This window comes from Elephantulus edwardii, unplaced genomic scaffold (assembly GCF_000299155.1).
Source record: "Elephantulus edwardii isolate Elephantulus edwardi_28Jun2011 unplaced genomic scaffold, EleEdw1.0 scaffold00113, whole genome shotgun sequence".
Taxonomy (NCBI): domain Eukaryota; kingdom Metazoa; phylum Chordata; class Mammalia; order Macroscelidea; family Macroscelididae; genus Elephantulus; species Elephantulus edwardii.
Window position 1 is genome coordinate 10576866 of NW_006399863.1, and position 22172 is coordinate 10599037.

Genomic DNA, 22172 nt, shown 5'->3' on the forward strand with positions numbered 1-22172 from the left:
GGGGGATTGTGTACCAGGGAGGGAGTCTTTCTTTTACTTTTGAAAGAGAGGAGCGAACTGGGGGGCGGGGGGAGAGGGCTGGTCGGGGAGAGAAGTGCAGCAATGAATGAATGGAAATCCAAATTCTCTGTAAATGTTCCTTAAAATTATTTTAAAAAAATTAAAAAAAAAAAAGTCTAAAATGAGTCTGTATTTATTTAAGTACCATCGAGTCACTTGTGTGACTGACTTGTTGTGACCCTGTATACAACAGCTCTAAACTCTGCTCTATCCTGAGCCATCCTTATTGTCTCTGACACATCCTCCCCAAGTCACTGAGTCAATCAATCTCATCCAGGATCTCCCTCTCTTGCACTGTCCTTCGTCCTTCCAAGCATGATAAGTACATCTATAAGTGACTGAATAAATACTTATATGGGGGGGAAGAAAAATCTTTCATATAGAATAATTCAGATAATATATGTAGACACTGCTCTCTCCAGGAAATAGAATTTAGTCCTCTTATTTTCCCCACTTGCATCTCTAGTCAGCTAGACTTAGTGATTTCAGAGTATTGTAGGGAAAGGAGAAACTTTACAGTGGAGAAGCCTGGCAAAACACTACCTTAATTAAGTTATCAAGGTCATCAGCAGTGTCATGTAAATGTTTTGTGTTCCATGATGTGATTCAGTGGCAAAGCATTTCATCGTCACTGTATTTTTTTCTATAACTCCATAATCTTAGTCTAATCATGAGACTAACATCAAACAAGCACAAATTTGGAAGACTTTTTTTAGGATGCTTGGCTAATATTCTCAGTACAGAGTCTTAAAAAATAAGGAAACACTCAAAAACTAGTGAACACTAAGAAGACCTGATGACAGTGTATCTAAGATGATATCCTAGAACAGAAAAAAGGCCACTACTGGAAAAAATGGTGAAATCTGAATCAAGTTTGAAATTAGGAAAAGAAAGGGTTTTGGTCGAGTTGTTTTTGCCACATTTCCTATTAAACAAGGGAGCTCTAATGGTTTAGTAGTAAGGAGCTGCACTGTAATCCTGAAGTCACATAGTTCATATCTGCTATCTGCTTCACTGGAGAAGGATGGAAAATCTCTTCCTGTGCGATTACTGACTCTGAAAATCCACTGGAAGGTCAGCTGTGGGTTGGTTCCAACTTAATGGCACACAACAACAACAACAACATATTAAAAAGCTGTAGCCTCAAATTTTGAGCCTCAGATCTTCTAAATGAGGAATTTATTTTGTATTAGATTTGTGCATTTTGAGGAGGGAAACCAAAACTAAAGTTGTAGTTATTGAGATTATCAATATTACAGCGACCCTGTAGGACAGAATAGAACTGTCCTCTTGGGTTTTATGAATCACTCTGCCACATCTTTGTTCCACAGAATGGCTGGTGGTTCATACTGCTGACTTTTTGGTTAGCACAGTGCTTATCATGGCCCCACCAGGGCTTGAGGAGAGAAAGGGCCATAATAGGGACTTTCTAGGATGACTTTTGTCTGATTTTTAAAGAAGGTTCTGATCCTAGAAAAGTTAAGAATTAGAATAGATGTCTTTGGACTTTAATATTGGAGAAGAGTACTGAATATCCCATGGACTGCCAAAAGACCAACAGATATGTCTTGGAGAATGCAGCCAGAATGCTCCTTGGAGACAAACATCATAAAGCTTTGTTTCCCATACTTTGGGAATGTTGCTAGGAGAGGCTGTCCTTAGAGAGGTACATCATGCTTGGAAAGCTAGGGGGATGGTGTAGGTGAGAAAGACCTTCAAGCAGGTGGATTGACACAGTGACTACAGCAATGGGCTCATTGAGTATACTAGAGATTGTGAGGACTGCACAGGATAGGACAGGGCTCAGATCTGCTGTTCATAGGGTTGCTATGAGTTGTACTCAACTTGATACCTCCTAACAACAACAGCATTTTAATACAACTCCCTACCTCGTTTGACAGTTGAGTAACCTGAGGCTTAGACAATGAAAGAACTGAATTGTCATGCTTTGAGGAGTAGACACGTGCCCAGTATAGAGTTTCCCACTGCACAAAAAATAAAGTAACTGAAAAGATACACAGATTATTTTCGCCTTGCCTTGACAATTTTTGTGCTTGTCATTTCTCCTTCTTTCCTTTTTCATTTTGCAAGAAGCATGCCAGATAATTGCTTGTGTTAATTTATTGTTATTTTTGCCTTTTTTTAGGTCAAGCCATGACTACAGTAGTGGTACATGTGGACTCCAAAGCTGAGCTCACTACCCTGCTGGAGCAGTGGGAAAAAGAACATGGCAGTGGGCAGGACATGGTCCCTATCCTAACCAGGTATGAACAATTAAAGTCTATTTAAGTAAAAACAAATGAACAAACAAAAATCCCGAACTAATTTTAAAAAATTAATATGGAGAATAGTATAGGAACTGTCTTTACCTCCCTTCTCAGGCCCTTTGTCCTTGGTCTCCTTTGTTGGTTCTTCCTTTCCTGCCACTTAACATGATGTCCTAGGATTTTGTTTGTTCTTATTTTCTCTTCACTCCATATAGTCTACCCAGACAATATCATCCCTGTTGTTGGTTTCAATTATCATTCTTATATTAACTTAGAAAACTGTTTCTCCGTTTGCTTATTTCATTAGTCAAGATCATGTTATAACTGGTCTTTAGAAAGCAGTGTGATTTATCTCTGTCTCCAGTTTATCTTTTCTAATCTCCCTTGCTGAACGATTCATCTTTTTCATACACAAATATCATTAATGCTAAGAATGAAAAACTTTATACAATGATCTATTTAAAACTATGAGAACTATAGTTTTATGATGATCTGAATAGGGATAAGCTCTCTGGCTTAGTGGTAAAGATACTCCACTGCCATACCAGAAGCAAGCAGTTCAAATCCATCAGCTGCTTTGTGTGATTAAAGAAGTATTTTGCAGTTAACATGTGAACCATTCATATAACTGAAAGAGGGTTGTAAATCAGCATGAGTTCAATTGCTTAAGAAATATTTTTAAGCATTTGTTTTACTAAAGTATTTAATGCTTGATTTTTAAAGCTTATTTTAAACTTACTGTATTTGATCCTCAAGTTTTTCACTCTGTTTTGATATTCATCAGTGCAAAGCTAAAATATAGGGGTACTGTCCTCAAGATGACAACCAATAATACTAGCAAATAAGAAATGATGGACAGTGGCCAAAAACAGTATATAATGAAGTGCTATATCTGGCAGCTTGGCAAATATTTGTAGCAGGGTTTGTAAACAGCTTGAATCAGTCAGCTTCGTGTTAAAAATTTTTCAGGCCCTTTCATTGTCAGAACAGAACTGGGTAGGTATTTCTTGTCTACAGTTTGTCACAAAGTTATTATTGAAGGCTACTGTGTTAAAAGATCACCATTCTGAGAGCTACTTAAAAAAGACTAGAAAGCCAGGCAGTGGAAAGCTAAGGTTAGAATCTAGTGCTTTGACTCCAATTCCAGTGAGCTCTCCATATAAGATGTTGTAAAGGTTTCCTTGGAAGAGGGAATTGAACATTGATAGGGTATCACTTGATGAGAAGCACAGAGAAAAAGAGGAAAGACTGGAAAGAATGAGATAAGATAGTCTAGGAAATCTTAAATAATGGACTGAAAAAGGCAAGGAGGGGAGATCGAACTATGGTATGTTTTGGGGTCAGTGAGCTCACCCCCTAGAAGTGAGAGCCATTATAAGATAGGAATAGGATATAAAGTTGAATAGTGCATGATCTTAAATGATTTTCAAGGTTAGACAGGAAGTTTAGAAGACAGAATATAATCAGAATTTTAATTTTTTACAGAGGAAACTCCCACTATACAAATTGAGTATCTCTTGGTTTACTGTTTTTGTTTTCTGTCTCTCAGTTGACTATAGGTTTGGTATTTTGGTATATTTCATAATGAGCAAATTAATTTCAAGCTCATCTCTCCTATTTCAGTTAAGTGAGTGAATGAGTTTTATGCTGTTTGAACAAGTTTCCTAAGAATAAGGTAAAATGGTGTTTCTTAGTGCTAGTTTCTTTAAATGCTATTGTAACAGAATTTGTTCTTATTAACGTAATTAAATGTTCTGGGATTCCTATTCTCAAATACCTATCCCTAGACCAAGAAGCTGTTGTTTGAATAGAGCAAGGGAACATTGCATGGTTTTAAAATCAGAAAAGGTGTGTGTCAGTGTTGTTCACTCTGTATATTGAGCAAATCATGTGAGAACCTGGACTTGGTGAAAAAGAATATAGCGTCAGGATCAGAGGAAGACTCATCGACAACCTAAGTTATGCAGATGACATAACTTTGCTTGTTGAAAGTGAGGAGGACTTAAAATGCTTGCTGCAGATGCTCAAAGTCTATACCCTTCATTATGAATTGTGTCTTAACATCAAGAAGACAAAAATCCTCACCATTGGACCCATAGTCAACATTATGATAGATGGGAGAAGATTGATATTGTCAATGATTTCATCATACTTGGATCCATAATCAACAACCTTGGTACCAGCAGTCTGAGAGATCAGAGACATACTGCATTTGGGAAGTCTGCTATCAGGGACTTTTTTTTTACTGAGGAGGAGTGATACTAGTTTGAAGACTAAGGCACTCCTAATTCAGGGCATGGCTTTTTCAGTCACTTTTTGTGCACCTGAGAGCCAGATAGTGCATAAGAATAACAAGAACTGATGCCTTTGAGCTGTAGTGTTGGAGACGAGTCTTTAATATCCTATGGACTATCAAAAGAACAAACAGGTATATCTTGGAGAAAGTACAGCCAGAATATTCCTTAGGCATAAAGATGACAAAGCTTCGTCTCACATACTTTGGGTATATTGCTTAGGAGAGGGGTTTTTTTAGAGAATTACATCATGTTTGGAAAGGGTCAGTGAAAGAGAAGACGACTCTCAGTGAGGTGGATTGCCACAGTGACTGCAATAATGGACTCGACTGTGTCCGAGATTGTGAGGATGGCACAGGATAGGATATGGTTCAGGTCTGTTGTTCTAGGGTTGCTATGAGTCATACTTTTTTTTTTCTTCTCCCCTCTTTCTTTTCCCCAGCCCACCTTACAATGCACCCCTTGTTCCACATTATTCTCATACTTAAAATGCATAATCATTTTTTTGAATAGTTTCCCTCCTCATCTATTCTAATTCAGTGCTCATTATCTAGCCAGTCTTTCCCTGTTCCCTCCCCAGCTTTCCCAATGTCTGTTCTATTTTATAACAGCAATGTTATGCAAGATTTGTCTTTTTGTGTTTGAGATATTTCACTTAACATAGTGTCCTCAAGGCTCTCCCTTGTTATATAATGTTTTACTATTGTTTTTCAGTGTTGCATAGTATTCTATTGTGGGGATGTACCATAGTTTTTCTATCCATTTATTTATTGATGGACAGTTGGGTTGCTTCTATCTCTTTGCTGTTGTGAATAATGCATCAGTAAACATGGGCACGCATATATGTTTGAGTTGTGGTTCTGGTTTCTTTAGGATATAGTCCCAGTAATGGAATTGCTGGGTCAAATGATTTTCTATTGCCAACTTCCTGAGAAAGTGCAAGGTTGCCTTCTATAGTGTTTGTGCCATTTTACATCCCTACCAGCAGTGAAAAAAAGTTTCAGTCTCTCCACAACCTTGCCAGCATTTGTTGTTTGCTGTCCTGTTGAATTTTGCTACTGTTGCTAGGGTGAGATTTGCATTTCTGATAGCTAGGGATATGCATTTCTGAAATTTTTTTATTTTAATTTCTGATAGCTAGGGATTTTGTTTGTTGCCATCTGAATGTCTTATTTGCCCATTTTGTGATTGGATTGTTTACCTTTTTCTTGTTGAGAGCTGTGAGTCATATTTAATTTCATGGCACCTAACAATAACAGCATAATAGAAATGCCATAAGTGGGTGGCTTTCATGAACACAAATTTGTTTTCTCATTTTAGAAGTCTAAATGTCCCTTAGAAGAGGAAGACTTGCTTTAACCACTCTGAGGGAAACTTTCAGTTTTTCTTCTTTAGTTCTTGGGTAACCTCTAAGGGGCATCAGTTTCCCCTCATTGGTACATATTTGCTTTTGTGCTTAAACTTCTTTTATATCTCAAAAGCCAGGCTTCCAACTGATTCATTCTGATTTAACACTCTGCTGAGGATTTGTATTTCCAACCTATATTTTAACAGGATATCTAGGGAAATGCACATATATTGCTATGTACCGTCTAGTGACTCTCATAGTGACCCTAGACTAGAACTGCCCTGTAGAGTTTCCTGGGCTGTAAATCTTCTTTTTTTCTTGTTGAGAATCTGTACAGTAAAAGCTAAACCACTTCATTTAAAAAAAAAATTACAAATTAGGGACAGTTTATCTGGAGAGCTCTGGTAGTGTAGGCTGTAGAGAGTTGTGCTGCTAAGCTAAAAGTGATAACTCTTTGAAGTTCAAATCCATCAGTGGCTCCAGGGAACAGAAATGGGCATTTTCTTCCCTCTTGTGACTTACAGCCTCCCAGAAAACCAATTGGGAGTCAGTTGTGACTTGATTTCGTCAGTGACTTGAGTTGAGGCAATTATTATCTGAGTTTTGCAGCCATTTTCAGCCACTTTTCCCACAGTTGTTTCTCTTCATTAACGTAAACTTAGAGCCCCCTAAAATTTTTAAGTTTTTTTAGTTGCTTTGTTAATTTTATCCGATATAGGTAGATCATAAAACAACATGCTCAAGGCAGTATTGTGCATTTTTTTAAACTAGTTAAGCTAAACTTGTTTGGTTTTAAGAATACTTCAAAGGATACTTTTGGTTTAAGGTGTAAGGATTATTTTAGGACAGTAATTTCAGGGATTCATTCATCCTCATGGATCTGGAAAACCTAGAGTCCATGAGAAATTCTGTTCTGCATTTCACACTTTTGATCAGGATTCTTCTATGATGTCTTTGATCAAAATGTTTAGTAATGGTAGCTGGACACCATTTGGTTCTTCTGGCCTCATGGCAGAAGGGACAGTTTTTCACAGAGGCATTTATCCACACTTCCATATTTTCCTTGTATTGACTCTTCTCTGTTGCTTCAAATGAGTAAGAGACTAGTTGTAGACCAGCTGTACCTTGGTTGGCTGCTCAGAAGCTTCCAGGACACTAGGTACTATGTATTACACTAAGAGGTAGAAAAAAAATTACTAAACACGTTATTAGGCCAGTTAACCGAGATGTCTCATAAAACCATGACCCCAGGCGAGCTCTGGTGGCCTAGTGGCAAGAAGCTGCAACTGCAAGTTCAGAGGTGCACAGTTCAAATCCACCAGATGCTCTGCTCGAGAAGGAGGAACAATGTCCTCCTGTACCAGTCAGATCTGATTTGACGGTACACACAAAAAAATAATGAAATGAAATAAAAAAAACAAAACAAAAAACCATGACCCCAGCATCCAAACCAAGGAAACAAATCTGATGAGGTTCATGATAAGCAACTTCTGCAAAGTTCTCCCCACTCCTGTCATTTTAAGTACATCACACTATAACCAAGCCAGGTGTGTGTGTGTGTGTGTGTGTGTGTGAGAGAGAGAGAGAGAGAGAAAGAGAGAGTGTGTGAGTGAAAACACAGTGGTTTGAAAAGCCGGTTTTCAGGGGTTCTGATAGATCTATTAACAATCTGCGTTATGCAGATGACAGAACCCTGCTTGCTGAAACCGAGGAGGACCTCATGCACTTACTGCAGAAGGTCAAGGACTGCAGCCTTCAGTATGGACTGAGGCTCAATATCAAGAAGACAAAGATTCTCACCACTGGACCAGTTGGTAGCATCAGGATGGATGGTGAAGAGATTGAGATTGTTCCTTTGAACAATCAGTTTGCTTGGCTCCATGGTCAGCACTCTTGGCACCAGCAGCCATGGTCTTTGCAATCACTTGTTATGCATCAGAGATTTGGACCATGACTAGGGAAGATAGAAGGAGAATTGATGCCTTTGAGCTGTGGTGCTGGAGAAAATACTGAATGTACCCTGGACTGCCAAGAAAACAAACAGATTCAGCTTGGAGAGGGTTAAACCAGGCTACTCCTTGGAGGCAAGGATTCTGGGGCTTCATCTGACATACTTTGGACATGTTGTAAGGAGAGACAGGTTCTTGGAGAGAGACATCATGCTTGGTAAGGTGGAGGGACAGCGCCTCTATGAGGTGGATTGATTCAGTGACTGGGGTAATCGGGGTAAGTGTGTCAGAGGCCACGCGATTGGCACAGGATAGAGCAGGGTTTAGGGCTGCTGTACATAGGGTCGCTGTGAGCCGCAAATGACTCGACGGCACATAACAACAACATCACAGTGGGTTACATGTAGCCTGCTAACTGAAAGATTGGCTGCCCTTAAGATTAGCAGCATCAGAATCATGATGTAAGGTCACTTTGTGTCAGAATTGACTCAAAGAACATGGACTTGATTTTTTTGATTTAATTATGCTGATCTATAAATTTCCCTTTATTTAGGAAACTTCCTTTAAATATATAGTTTTGCATTCTTTTCTGTGTCTTCCTTTCTGTCTATAGACCTACTATTTTTTGTGGGGTCAGACTGGTAGATAAGAACTCTCAGCTTTTGTTTATATGGAGACTTCTTAGTTTTACTCACATTCCTGAGGGATAATTTCCCTGGCTTAGTAGGGAGCTCTAGTGGCCTAGTGACAAGAAGCTGTGCTGCATCCTAAAGGCAAGTGGTTCAAGGTCACCACCTGCTCTGTAGGAGAAGGATGGATAATTTTCTGCCATGCATTTGCCTCTTAAAACCCACTGAAGAGTCAGCTATGGGTCAGTTTTGACTCTGTGGTACTTTTTCAGTTTTCAACACTTTAAATATATTATTCTATTGTCTTCTGACCTCCAGTGTTTCTGAGGTGAAATTAGCACTTAAAATTCTTGAGGGTCCTTTGTTCAGGATTCTGTTTATTTTTAATTTCTGAGAACATAAATTTGATGTGTCTTTCTGTAGCTCTCTGAGTCATCCTGGACTTCTTTGAGTCTCTTGGGTTTGTAAGAACCATAATCCCTTTTCAGATTGGGACATTTTTCTCCTCTTTCATTTGATCTCTCTCTGTGTCTTTCATCTACATTTCTTACGATGTATATAGTAGGTCTCTTAATTTTCTGTAATTTTATTAAACTCTGCTCACTATCTTGAACCTCTCTTTTTGTGGTTCTTAAACTATTCTTTAATTCACTGAGTCTTTTTTTTTGTTTAAACCTGTTAGTGAGACCTTCTGTTTCTCATTTAAGTTTATATATATCTATATATATCTTTGTTTTGTTTTAGCTCATTGTTTAAATTTTCTCTTAACTCTTTAATTATGTTTAAAAATTTTATTCTTTCAGCTTTTTTCAGTTATTTGGTCATTTCTTTTCTTTTTTTTTTTTTTAATATGGAACGCTTCACGAATTTGCGAGTCATCCTTGCGCAGGGGCCATGCTAATCTTCTCTGTATCGTTCCAATTTTAGTATATGTGCTGCCGAAGCGAGCACTTGGTCATTTCTATATGCACTTTTACACCCTATGTCATACTCATTTGGATGGGCCATTGTTTCTCTATTCTTGGAGTGTCTTGTGATTTTTTTTTAAGTGGGTCTTTAGAACTTTGATGGTTTTAATGTTCTCTGTTTTCCCCAGTATTTGATGTTTTTGCTTTCACAACTTTCTTGTGGTAAAAGGAGTGATTGGCAGAGCCTTTGGCTGCCTTTGCTTAGCAAGCATTACCTCTCCTTTTCTGTGGTAGCCCCTTTTCTCTTCCTAGTTTAATTGGGAATTCAGGGGTTCCATATCTTGCTTTTCAACTTTCAGTCTCTCACCAAACAACAGTGAATGCACTATTGTTTGGTCTGCAGGCACCGTCACTAAGCAAGCTGTATGCTAATCATTATGTCCAGTAGGGGGTGCAGTCCACTCTCTCTGTTTATTACTGTGTTCTCTTTGTTTCTGCAATCATGCTGTTAGTAGTAGAGCCTACATCTAGATTGATGACTAAGACTGCTATGGACTAGAAAACCAGAATCTGGCTTGGAGGACTTCACTCACAGTCAACACCCTACCAGGTAGTTGGGGGGTGGAGGGGGCACAGGCCGAGGCTGGAAAGAACATGATAGCAATAAAGGTAGACCTCCATGGGGATCTGACCAGAGTTCAACACCTCCTCCCATATCTAATAATTACTGGCTACAGGCTGTTGCAAATATCTATAAAAGACCTCTATAATGGAGTCTGCTCCCATAGTCAACACTCTTTCCTGCCTTCCATGCACTCCACAGCTCAAGTCTCTGTAACCAACAGGACCAACCTCCTCCATCCCCTTTACAGCAGCTCTGAAGCATAGTGCCTGGGTTGCTGTGTGCTAAGTATCAGGCATCTTAATAAAAGCCTACACTACACCCACAGCTATCGGACTACAGAGGCTGTGATAATAAGGCAGACCTCCTTTGGCGGTCTACCTGGAACATAACTAACGCTCTCAACCAGTAACTCTCAGCAACTAGACTAACACCTCTTCCAAATGCTCCCTACACTGGAGTCTGAGTAGAGATCATTTCCCAACCACCACAGGACTACTAAGACAATAAGCTCTGAGACCAATAAGACTACGTCCAGCTGTCCTTCTGCCAAGGGCAAGTCCCTCTTCTTTCTTTTTTTTTTAAGCAGAGCTAAGTTGGCCTAAGCATCTCCTGAATGCCAGCTAAGGTATACAGAGCCCCAGAGTGAAGGAGGAAATCTTGGACCAAACAAGCAGGCACTACTTAGCCCTGAACGGGGCTTACTAGATGTAGGCTCTACTACTAACAGCATGATTGCAGAAACAAAGAGAACACAGTAATAAACAGTTTATATGGTTTTAAAAGCAAGAACTGTGTATGAGTGGGGTCTGTCTTCTGTAACGATTTGCAGTATTCTTTTTTTTTAAATGTTATTTTATTTTGTATATTGTAAATTGGATCTGACTGGTATAGGAGATTTCCCCTCCTTTTCCAACTGAGCATGTGCCTTTGTAATTGCAGTACAGCTTCTTGCCACTAGGCCACCAGAGCTCTCTAATATGCAGTATTCTTATATATATATATAGCAGACAGTTTGTATTAGTTGGAGGTGTTCACACACTCTAACCGGATGCCTGGGAAGGTCTGCATTTTTGATTTTAGAGCAGAAGCTTGAAGTCCTGTCTGTGCACCAGAAAAGTTGTGATGATTAGGGCAAGAGATTTCTTATCTTGGACCTTTTCCTTGGTTTACAACAATGGCCTGTGTGACAAGGATGATAGGAGAAGTGATTTTCCTGCCACACGTGACTCATTGTTAATTTGTTGATTTCTGCAATTCTTCTCAGCTCCCGTAAAACTCTTCGGAGCCCCTTAAAGCTGAGCACTGTTTCCTTGTAGTATTTATGAATAAAGATCAGAATGATAGTTTATGTCCCCATCTTCCAAGAATTCCAACCATTGATCTTTTTATTCTCTATAGTATTGCCTTTTCAGGAATGATAAATTGTATTGGATTCACTTGATACAGTTTTTCCAGATTGGCTTCTTCCAGTTAATGCTATGTATTTAAGTTTCCTCCCCCTCTTTGTAGAAAACAGCCAGACTATATTACAAAGTGTTTTTACCATTTCGAATCTTTACCAGCAAAGATTGAGAGTTTAATGCCTTGACAACATTTGCTGGTTTTAGGTTTGGTTTTTTTTTTTATTTTTAGCTATTTTAACACATGTGCATAAGGAACTTCGGTGACGTAGCGTTTATGTCTATGCTACTGACAGAAAGGTTTGAATCCATTAGCTGCTCTGAGGGTTCAGAAGAGATGTTCAGTTTCTTCTTTTAAGGATTTATATTGTTGGAAACCTGCTGGCGAGTTACTATGAATTAAAAACCGCTTGATGGCAGTGGGTAATAGGTGTATAGTGATATCTCCTTGCATAAGATGCAGTTTCCTAAGATATATGATATAGAACATCTTTTCATATGCTTATTTGCATAAGATAAATTTTCTGCATATATTTTCTTTAATTCTGTGCTTGTAGTCTTATTCCTTTATACCTTTGAAGAACAGTATTTTTTGTTTTAATAAACAGACTGGGAAAAATATTTGGTAATAACATGTCAGATAAGGGACTTATATCTAGAATTTATAAAATACTCAAGCACCACAACAAGGTGAAGGTGAACAACCCATTTGAAAAATGGTCACAGGATATGAACAGACACTTCACCAAAGAAGACATTCAGATGGCAAACACACACATGAATAAATGTTCAAAATCCCTAGCTCCAAGAGAGATGTAAATCAAAACAACTATGAGATACCATCTTACCCCAGTAAGAATAGCAAATTTTAACATAACAGCAAACAACAAATGCTGGCGAGCTTGTGGAGAAACTGCAACCCTTATTCACTGTTTGTGGGAGTGCAAAATGGTACAACCACTATGGAAGGCGGTATGGTGCTTTCTCAAAAAGTTGCAAATAGAAATACCATTTGACCCAGCAACTCCACGACTGGGAATATATCCCAAAGAATACAATAGCAAAGAATTGGAAGCACCTAAGTGCCCATCAACAAACGAATGGATAAAGAAGCTCTGGTATATTCACACAATGGAATACTATGCTGCATTGAAAAACAAGGAACTCATGCAATATTATACCAAATGGGTGACCCTGGAGGACATTATGCTGAGTGAAGTCTCTTGGTCACAGAGAGACAAATACTGCATAATGCCACTGTTGTAAAGCGAGACTGACATTGGCTTTAGGGGGAGACGTGAGAAAGATGAGATAAATTATGTATACTGCATTGAAATAGCGGGGGAAAGAACTGTTTAAAAGTGATATATGATTAGCTATTATTGTCAGTGACAGGAGTCCAGAATGAAGACTGCATAGTGGAGTAGACTCAGGGGGAGGGATTGTATAACAATGAAAGAATTTTTCTCTTCCTTTTTTAATTATTTTTTTTGTGTGTGTACCATCAAATCAGATCTGACTGGTACAGGAGGAGATTGTCCCTCCTTCAGCAAAGCATCTGGTAGATTCAAACTTCTCACCTCTGTGATTTCTTTTACTTTTCAGAGAAGAGCGAACTGGGGAGAGGGGTAGGCAGGGAGAAAAGTGCCACAATGAATGAATGGAAATACAAAGTCTCTGTTAAACGTTCATTAAAATTAATAAAAAACATTTTTAAAAGGTAAGAAATTATTTCATTCTGTGACATTTAAAAATGCTTTTATGCCAAGAGATAGTAATATACAGAACCAAAATTTTAATCTTAGGCTTGGGAAAAATATAATAGAAAAGAGAAAGAATACTGTTAATTTATGAAGAACTCTTTAAACTGACTAGAAAAGGCAAGGAAACCCATATCAAAATGAGAAAGTTTTTGAAAAGCTAATCAGAGGAAAGAAAGTTCAAAAGCAAATAAATACATGAAAATGTGCTCAAACTGAATGTTGTGCTGTTAGTTGGAACTTAGCCATAGCTGACCTTCCAGCAAGTCTTCAGAGATAGTTGATTAGAACTCTGTGCTTTTCAGATTGCAGGGTAGCAAACAAAGTTTAAAAAAATAAATCTAATACTGTTATATAACACATTGTTGATGGATGCCATCGACCATATTTGACCCTCCAGCAGGTTTTCAGAGGCAGTTAGTTAATGGCACAGGAGGAGATTGCCCATCATTCTCCTGCGGAGTAGCTGGTGGCCTCGAACCACATGCCTTTGGGATTGCAGCACAGCTTCTTGCCATTAGTCCACCAGAACTCCCTTATAACACATTATGTATATATTATCTGTGTTCTTATGACTTTCCCTAATCCTTTCCCTAAGGTTGGGCTGTCCTTAAGACTGACCCTAAAGCTGTCCCTATTAGTGTGGAAGCTCTGCTGAAGCCTGTCCACCATTAGTGACCCTGCTGGTATGTGAAATACTGGTGGCATAACTTCTAGCATCATACCAGCATGCAAGCCCTGAGAGTACAGCACATTAACAGACCAGTGGTGGTGCAAGATAGACTTGGTGGTCTGCTTGGTGTGACAGTGTTACTTCTAAAGCTCTGAACCAAACCACTGCCCCTTGAATCAAGTCTATTTCAGAGCAGCACAGAGCAGTGCAGCACAGAGCAACACAGAGCAGAACTGCCCTATAGTGTTTATGAGACTGTAAAATCATAAGAACTTGCCACTTCCTCTTTTTGGTGGGTTTGAATCACCAGCCCTCTGGTTAGCCCCTGAGCTCTTAATTCACTGTACCACCAGGGCATCTGTATTACATCTAAAGACGGCGTATCTGTTTACTTTTTGGTGGGTTTTTTTGGTTTTGTTTGTTTTTTGTGAATCAGTATTTGTGTAGTCAGGAGGAAATGTCAAGAATTCCATTCCAGTTTTTGTTAATCTGTGCTTTTCTTTATTGAGCATCTTTTACATCTTTGATTTAGGTGCTAGGGTATATCCATGAACAAGATAGACAAATCCTTGCTGTCCTAGATTTATTTTCTGGTGGGTTTGGGGTAGAAAAGTAAGCAAGATAATACAGCATTTTTTTTAAAGGTGGAGGAAGTCTTTATTGGAGAGTGGGGTGAAGGTGGTAGGGGCTGGGTTGTGGTCAGGTGGGGCAGGCCCCCACCAGGTGTCCAGGCAGCCCGGGCTGGGAGGCCTGAGTTGGCACGTCAGGATCCTGGGAGTGTGGGGGTACCTAGGCCCCAAGCCCAGGCCGCACCCATGGACACTTGGGAACAACCAAGCACAGAGTGGACAGCTAGGGCTTCAGACGGGGCAGCACGCATGGCTGGGCCTGCACAGCAGACTGGGCACCAGTGGGAGGGGCAGTTTAGGCTGTGGGAGGCTGGCAGGTAGCCTGGATCTCACTGATTCCCTGGGGTTCACAAGAAATGAAAGAAAAGGAGACCCCGTGAGAGGCTTGACTGAGTGTGACTCTGAAGGTGGGAAAAGTCGAGTTGGGCTGGAGGGGGAGGAACTGGGACAGGACCGGCTCTGAGGCGGGCGGCTCTCCCAGGCATGTTTTTAGTGGTGTAGAGCCCATGTCTTCATCATCCAACACCTCCTCCGGCTTCCGCCGCTTTTCGTAGATGAAGATGATGGTGACCAGCACGAGGACCTCAGCCACGATGCCCAGGAACGGCCAGAGTGCGGCCAGGCGGCTGCGCACACGCAGGGTGATAAAGGCCTGGTCGGTGCCTGAGGAGCTGGTGCCGTTGCACACGTACACGCCTGGGTCCTTCTCCAGGTCCAGGCTGCTGATGTGCAGCTCGGTCCGCATGTCCCAGGAGGTCACCAGAAACTTGTTCTGGGAGCTGTTGGTGATGAGCTGCTCCTCTGCATCAGTCTTCTTGAACCAGACCCAGCTGGTGATGGGTGGGAAGGAGTTGGACTTGCACTTGAGGGTGACTGTCTCGCCCTCGTTGGCATGTTTTGACTTCTTCACAGCGAAGACTTTGGGGAGGCCCTCCACGGAGATGCTGGCCCTGCCCGCGTCCTCTGGGAGGAAGATGCAGTCGTACTTGCCGCTGTCCTCCGAGTCCCCTTCAAACTGGGTGCTCAGGCTGGACAACTGATCCTCCATGAGCACCTTGTTGCCCTGCATCCAGCGGTGGCCCTCGATGGGTGTGGTGCTGTGGTTCAGGGTACACGTCAGCAATGTCTTGGAGTCCATCTTCTCCACGAAGATTGAGACCTCACCAGCGGCCCCCGAGGCGCCGTCGACGCCCAGCAGCGCGGCCGCCAGCACCGTCTCCTCTCCGCCGTGGGAATCACAGCCAACCGCCGCGGCGGCGTCCGCGGCCGCAATAAGAACCGGCCGGCGGCGGGCGCGTGCACGCAGGGCCATAATACAGCATTTTTAAATATTGGTTAAGTACTCTGAAGAATACCTCCCCCCCCCCAAACAACTAAGCAACCAACTCTCTTATATCAGAAAATGTGACATAGCTAGAAAATGATTTCTGAGGAGAATGTTGTAAATCAAGATCACAGCAGCCAAGCCTTGAAACAGAAATGCACTGGAGTTGTTTGAAGAGCAGAGAATGTGGTGATTTGAAACTTAATGAAGGAGGAACAGAGATTGAAAAAAGTGGCCAGAGAAGCAGGCAAAACCAAATTATTCAGGCCTTATAGGTCATAATAGTATTTGGATTTAGATCCAGTTATGATAAGTCATTGGAATTTGGAGAGTGAATTATATCAAGTCAAGCATGGATATAAGAGACAAAAAAATTGTTAAGGTGCCATCAAGTCGACTGCAACTTACAGGGACCCTAATGAACAATGGATCTGAACCTTCTCTATCTTATGCCATCCTCTTCATCTCTGATATACTTAGTCCATCACTATAATCACTGTGTCAGTCCATTTTATTGAGGATTTTCTACTCTTTTGCTGACCCTCCACCTTTCCCAGCATGATGCCTATTTCCAAGGACTGTCTCCTGACAACATGCCCAAAATCTTTGAGAAGATATTTTAACATCCTTTCCTCTAAGGAGCACTGTGTTTGTGCTTCTCTGAGACTTTATTCTTTTTTTCTTTTTTTTTTAAATTACTATTTTGTGTGTGTGTGTGTGTGTGTGTGTACGTACCATCAAATCAGATCTGACTGATACAGGAGGAGATTGTCCCTCCTTCTCCAGCAGAGCATCTGGTGGATTTGAACCACACATCTCTGGGATTGCAGTGCAGGTTCATGCCACTAGGCTACCAGAACTTGCCAAGACTTTATTCTTGTGGCAGTCCATGGAATATTCTGCATTCTTCCCAACACCAAAACTCAAAGGGATCTGTTTTTCATTTGTCACCCTTATTAGTTGTCCGGTTTTGAGATGCATCACAAGTACTAGAAAAGACTTTGTCTTTAAACAGATATCGTTGTTCTTTTGCACTTTGGAGAGATCTTTGACAGCACGTTTTCCCAATGCAGTATGTCTTTTGATTTCTTGACTGCTGGTACCAAAGTTGTTGATTGTGGATCCAAGTAAGTTGAAATGGTTAACAATTTTGACCTTTTGTTGCTTAATCCATATTGAAGGCTGCTGTTTGGTTTTTGTGTACTGTTGAGATGGAACCAACTCATAGTTGACCCTCTAGCCTTTTTTCATAGGCAGTAAATCATGCATATGGAGATTGCCCATCTTTCTGCCATAGAGCAGCAGGTAGATTTGGAGCCTATGCCTTTGTGTTGGCAGCACAGCTTTTTACCGTTAAGCAACCAAAACTCCCTGAGTGAAGGCTGTAGTTCTGGTAATTTGTTATTAAAATTTGTTATCTAAATGTGGCTAAGTTTAGGCAAGAAGAAATAGGAGGTAGGAAATATTTCTTAGGTAGAGCTAATAGAAAATGTTACAGGGAATGAAGAGAAAGGAGACTTACTAATGATGACTCCTAAATTTTTAATTTAAGCTTGTGAGTACTATTCTTGTATTAGTTTCGAAGCAAGAAAGGTAATGAGAAGAATGAGATTGAAAATGGAAATAATTTTTCAAGATAGTTGCATAATTTATTTATCAGGAAAATACTCTTTTCTTAATTCTTTGCTTTCATTTTACTCCTGTGTTGACTGCTGGTGGTGGTGTGTTTTCTGTATTCTTCCGTTAAGTTGACCTTTATGTTTCCTTTGTGTTAGGATGTCGGAATTGATTGAAAAAGAAACTGAGGAATATCGTAAGGGAGATCCAGACCCATTTGATGATCGACATCCTGGTAAGATTTGTGTTTTTCTTCTAAAATTAAATTACTAAGATATTTTTCATTTGAATTAGTATTTTTGATGGTAAATTTTGAGGTATTTGTTGAAATATTGTCCAATACAGGGGCAATGAGGAAGATGAAATTAATGGAAAATACAAATTATTTATAAATCAAATAGAACAGACCTACTTTATAGGAACTAAATTACTTAGGTATACATTAATTAGGTCAGCTTAATAACAGTTGGTTAAATAAAAACAGAACAAAACCAGCCTTAATTATCAGCTGTAGTTAATGTGTGAAATAAAGTGGCTATGAATGAATGAATGAAAACCAATGTGATTTGTAAACTTGCACTCAAAGAAACCCCCTTAATTGGTTCAGTGGTATAAAAAATATATAAGGACTAAAAAAGTAAAATATTATCTAAACTACAAGAGTATTTTCCTTTTTATCTTTCTAACAGTAATATTTGTTCTTATTTGATTGATGGGTAAATTTAGTTAAGAATATATTAAATGCATTGCTTTTTTTAAGTCGTTGAATTGTTACTTGGAACCTAGAATAATAAACAGACTTCTTGATGTCTGCCTTTGTGTTTTGATGGCTAATATATGCCAATTTTTTTTTAGTTTGGGTATTGTTTTGAACTAATTTAATAAGTGCAATGGCAACCCAACTTTCTTACACATGTAATTTAAAAATAAGACTATGTAAAATTTGAGACTACCATTTTATGTTTTCTCTAAGGTAAGTTACCAGTGTCACATCTTAAGTCATATATAGGATTACAGTACATATAAACTCCATAGTGAAAAGGAGTCCTTTTTGAAGGAAAGTGATTGAAATTTTTAGTGCTTATATAATGACTGAGTTATAAAAATAAGATTCTGTGGTCACTTGAATGTTCCAGGTTTATTTCCATTTCTTGGACTTTTGTTCTCAAATGTAAGTAAAGCCAGGCATCAAGTTCATATTCATTCAAGTTTATATGATGTCAGCTGCTGCATTTGTCCTAGACATTCCTGTTTGTGACTTCAGAAGCTTATTTACGTATTTAATCCATATTTTAAGTAAAGGTAAGAAATCTGAACATGAAGAAGTACATAGGTGAAAGTAAAAGAAAAAAATTAGGTTAATGTACATTCCATAAAAAGAATTAAAAGATGAGTATGCTTGGTAACTTTGCGGTGGATGAAATGGAAAGAAGGAAGACAATCCGAGAATAGTTATGTCTTTTTTTTATTATAAAGTTAAAAACAATTTCCCCCCCTTACCCTTACCTCTGTGATTTTAAGCAGTATTTGCTACTGCCCAATACTGTGTTCTATTAGCAAAATAAGGTGTCAATTTAATTATATATGAAAAGAGAAAGGTAATTTTAGGTTCTAGTTTGTTTGGTCCTGATTTGTTTTTATACTGTATCTCTGAGTTTTTTTCTTGGCAAGTTACTTTGGCAAACCAATTGCAAAATGGTAAATACTTCAGCCTAAATTGTGTTTTTATTTTCAGCCTAAATTGTGTCCTTTTACTACTATATTTGCCATTCTAGTGCTCTCAAAGAAGTTAAATTAGATAGTTGGTATCTCTTCAGACAAAATACTGTAATCATTAACTATCATATTGAACCATGAGTAGTTCTTGGGTCCCCGTCCTCCAGTCTTTCCCCAGAACCCTAAGAGTTAAGATTGTCAAGGTCAGTGTATCTTCAGAGTTGGGGACTGCTTAGTAGGCTTTCCTACTAAGACAACTTTCCCCTCTCTGACTTCGCCGTACAGGTTTGAGGATATATCTCTGCTGTTATTGTCATTGTAGCTTAAGCCTGTAGCCTGTCTTCCTAAGGCCCATGCATCAAGAGTCAATGCTTCCTTTCCTCTGTTTGACTAGAAGGTCAGGAGGGTTTTTTTTTTAATTTCTTAGATCCTTTGTAATGTTTGTAGACCTTTTAGACCCATGGTGATGCTAATCTGGGCTCAGTGTTTATTTAATTCAGCATCACTTTCAGGCAGTATGCTGGTTCATAGGACAATTAGAGAGCAGTTTTTATGTTGTAATTTTCAGTTTTTCTTATGAAATCTAATTCATCAAAACAGTCTTTCTCTTTTGTTTATGCTTGTTTTTTGCTGATATTTTAATACTACTTATAACAACCTAGGGAGTTCTGTTGGTTTAGTAGTAAGGTACGCAGTTTGAATCCACTCCTTAGGAAAAAGATGGGTGGTCTCCTCCCCTGTGATTTACTGCCTCTGAAAACTGGTAGCCGGTCAGTTATGAGTCAGTTCCATCTGTACAGTATTCAGCAACAACAACTGTAACAACCTAGGTATTTTTCCTGAGGTTTTGAGTTGCCTGACTAGGATGATTGACTTATTCTTTCTCTGTCCCTCCCCTCTTCTTTTGGTAGGTCGAGCTGATCCAGAGTGTATGCTGGGCCACTTGCTACGAATACTCTTCAAGAATGATGATTTCATGAATGCAGTAGGTTTATATCTTACTAGTCTTGAAAGATTGTCAGCAGCATATGTTCTCCCTTCTTCCTGTATTTTATAAGTAGTTTGCTTTCTGTTAAGGCCTTGCCAAACTTGGGAGTAGAGCGAGTAGATTTTTTACTTAGGTTTTTGTTCAATTGAAATGAAATAATCATGAGCTGCTTCTTGCCAAAGTCCTGCTTGTGGTCAAGGTATTTGTTCTTAATAGCGTACTTTTAGTAGAAAATTTGTGAAAGCTTCCAAGGCATCTTTGGTCGTTCTTGGGCAAGGGTATTTTGAGTTGGGGAATATGAGAATCCTCTTGAGTTCCTGAATTAAAAAATAACAGTTGTACATATAACATAATTCTGCACTGACACAGTGGTTTGAGCTTTGGGCAAATAGAGAGAAACATTCCTAGGACTTTTGTTATGAATTCATTATTAAAATATAGATGTAATTTATATTGTATGTAGCAGCTCCTGAACATGATTGCTTTTAAATGGTGACAGTTGTTTTGCTTTTGGAGGCAAATTGGCATTGTTGAGAGCAAGAATTTTATAAGGTTCGTTGTTTTGGATTTAAATCCAGCTCTACGGACAGTTTGACTGTGGGGAAAGTATCTCAGGCCTTTCCAAGCGTTATATTCTTTTTTTCCTTTTTAATTTTTTTTAAAATTTTTTTATTATTTTGTGTGTGTACCGTCAAATCAGATCTGACTTGTACAGGAGGAGATTGTCCCTCCTTCCCCCGCAGAGCATCTGGTGGATTTGAACCGTGCGCCTCTGGGATTGCAGTGCAGCTTCTTGCCACTAAGCTACCAGAGCTCCCCCAAGCCTTATATTCTTTAAGCTTTTTCCCCCCTCACTAAGAAATAAAATTGGGAGGAGAGTACTTAAAATATTTTGTGATTGTTGGATAAAATTAAGTGTGAGAAATGCTTGGCACAGAGCCTGGTACATTATGAGGGCTCAGTATTTGTTGTTATTCATAACTAACTTGTGTTGACTCACAGTTTTATTTTCTAGTGTAGAAGTCTCCCTTCACTTTCAGATCGCCTCAAAGCTGCTTTTTAGCCATTCCCACCTGGTTATCCCGCAAAGGCATCTTGATTTCCATGTATCTAAAAATGAACTAATCATTATCTCCCAAATCAACTTCTTGTGTTCTCAAACTCAGTAACAGTGTCTTTGTCTAGTCAGCTGGAAGTTAGCCTTTACCTCTTTTTGTTCTGTCATTCAGTAAACTTACAGGTTTCTTTTCTTTTTTTTTTTTAAGTTATTTTACATTGGTTTGCTTACACAGTTTGTATACATTGTGTTTTACACTATTCATTCATGCTATGTTTCATACAATCATTCCCATTCATTATGTTTTATAAAATTAATCACCATTGAACTATGCCCACCATTACCCTCTGTTTTGAGATCTCTGCTGGATCTTTCCCATTTTCTTTACCTTGCCACCTCTGTCCACCAGGTTGTTCAACCCTATGATTTTCCCCTACCCCATCCTTACCCATCTGCTCCCAGACTTGTACTTCTTATAATTTACTCTCTTTTAAACTTCACACTGGAGCTCTGGTGGCATAGAAGGTAATTGTGCTGCCCTCTCCATGTAGTTTTTGGCTTCTGAAAACCCACTCAAAAGCAATGAATTTAAGTTGTTTTTGGTAAAAAAGCCTTGACAAATCACTTTATTCTCCTTTTTTTTGTTTCTAGCATTTTTACGTAGTTACTTTAGAAATTTAACTGATTTCTCTTGGGTTTTACCCTCCTCAAACCACTGTTCACTTTATATCCTAGAAAGTGTTCTAAAACACAAAAACGGATCATGGCACCTTCTTGCTTAAAAATTAATTAATGATTTCCTATTGACCACAAACACATTCCTCTGTTATTCTTTGCTTTTAGCCAGCATCCATCTGACATCAACAGTGATAATGCCAGGCGAGCTCTGGTGGCCTAGTGGCAAGAAGTTGCACTGCAATCTCAGAGG

General features: G+C 39.2%; 1 protein-coding gene and 1 pseudogene across 1 annotated transcript in view; one reads left to right on the forward strand and one right to left on the reverse strand.

Annotated features, from left to right (window-relative positions):
• The first annotated feature begins 2211 nt into the window (after positions 1 to 2211).
• The window catches only part of VPRBP (Vpr (HIV-1) binding protein), a 65876-nt gene continuing 45915 nt past the window's right edge, over positions 2212 to 22172 (forward strand). Inside the window, exons 1-3 of the mRNA XM_006892311.1 lie at positions 2212 to 2324; positions 17642 to 17718; positions 20111 to 20184. Of these exons, the coding sequence (XP_006892373.1) occupies positions 2215 to 2324; positions 17642 to 17718; positions 20111 to 20184 (261 nt within the window). The 5' untranslated portion in view covers positions 2212 to 2214. The remainder of the gene's footprint in view (positions 2325 to 17641; positions 17719 to 20110; positions 20185 to 22172) is intronic.
• Positions 14838 to 15854, reverse strand: LOC102875287 (annotated as a pseudogene).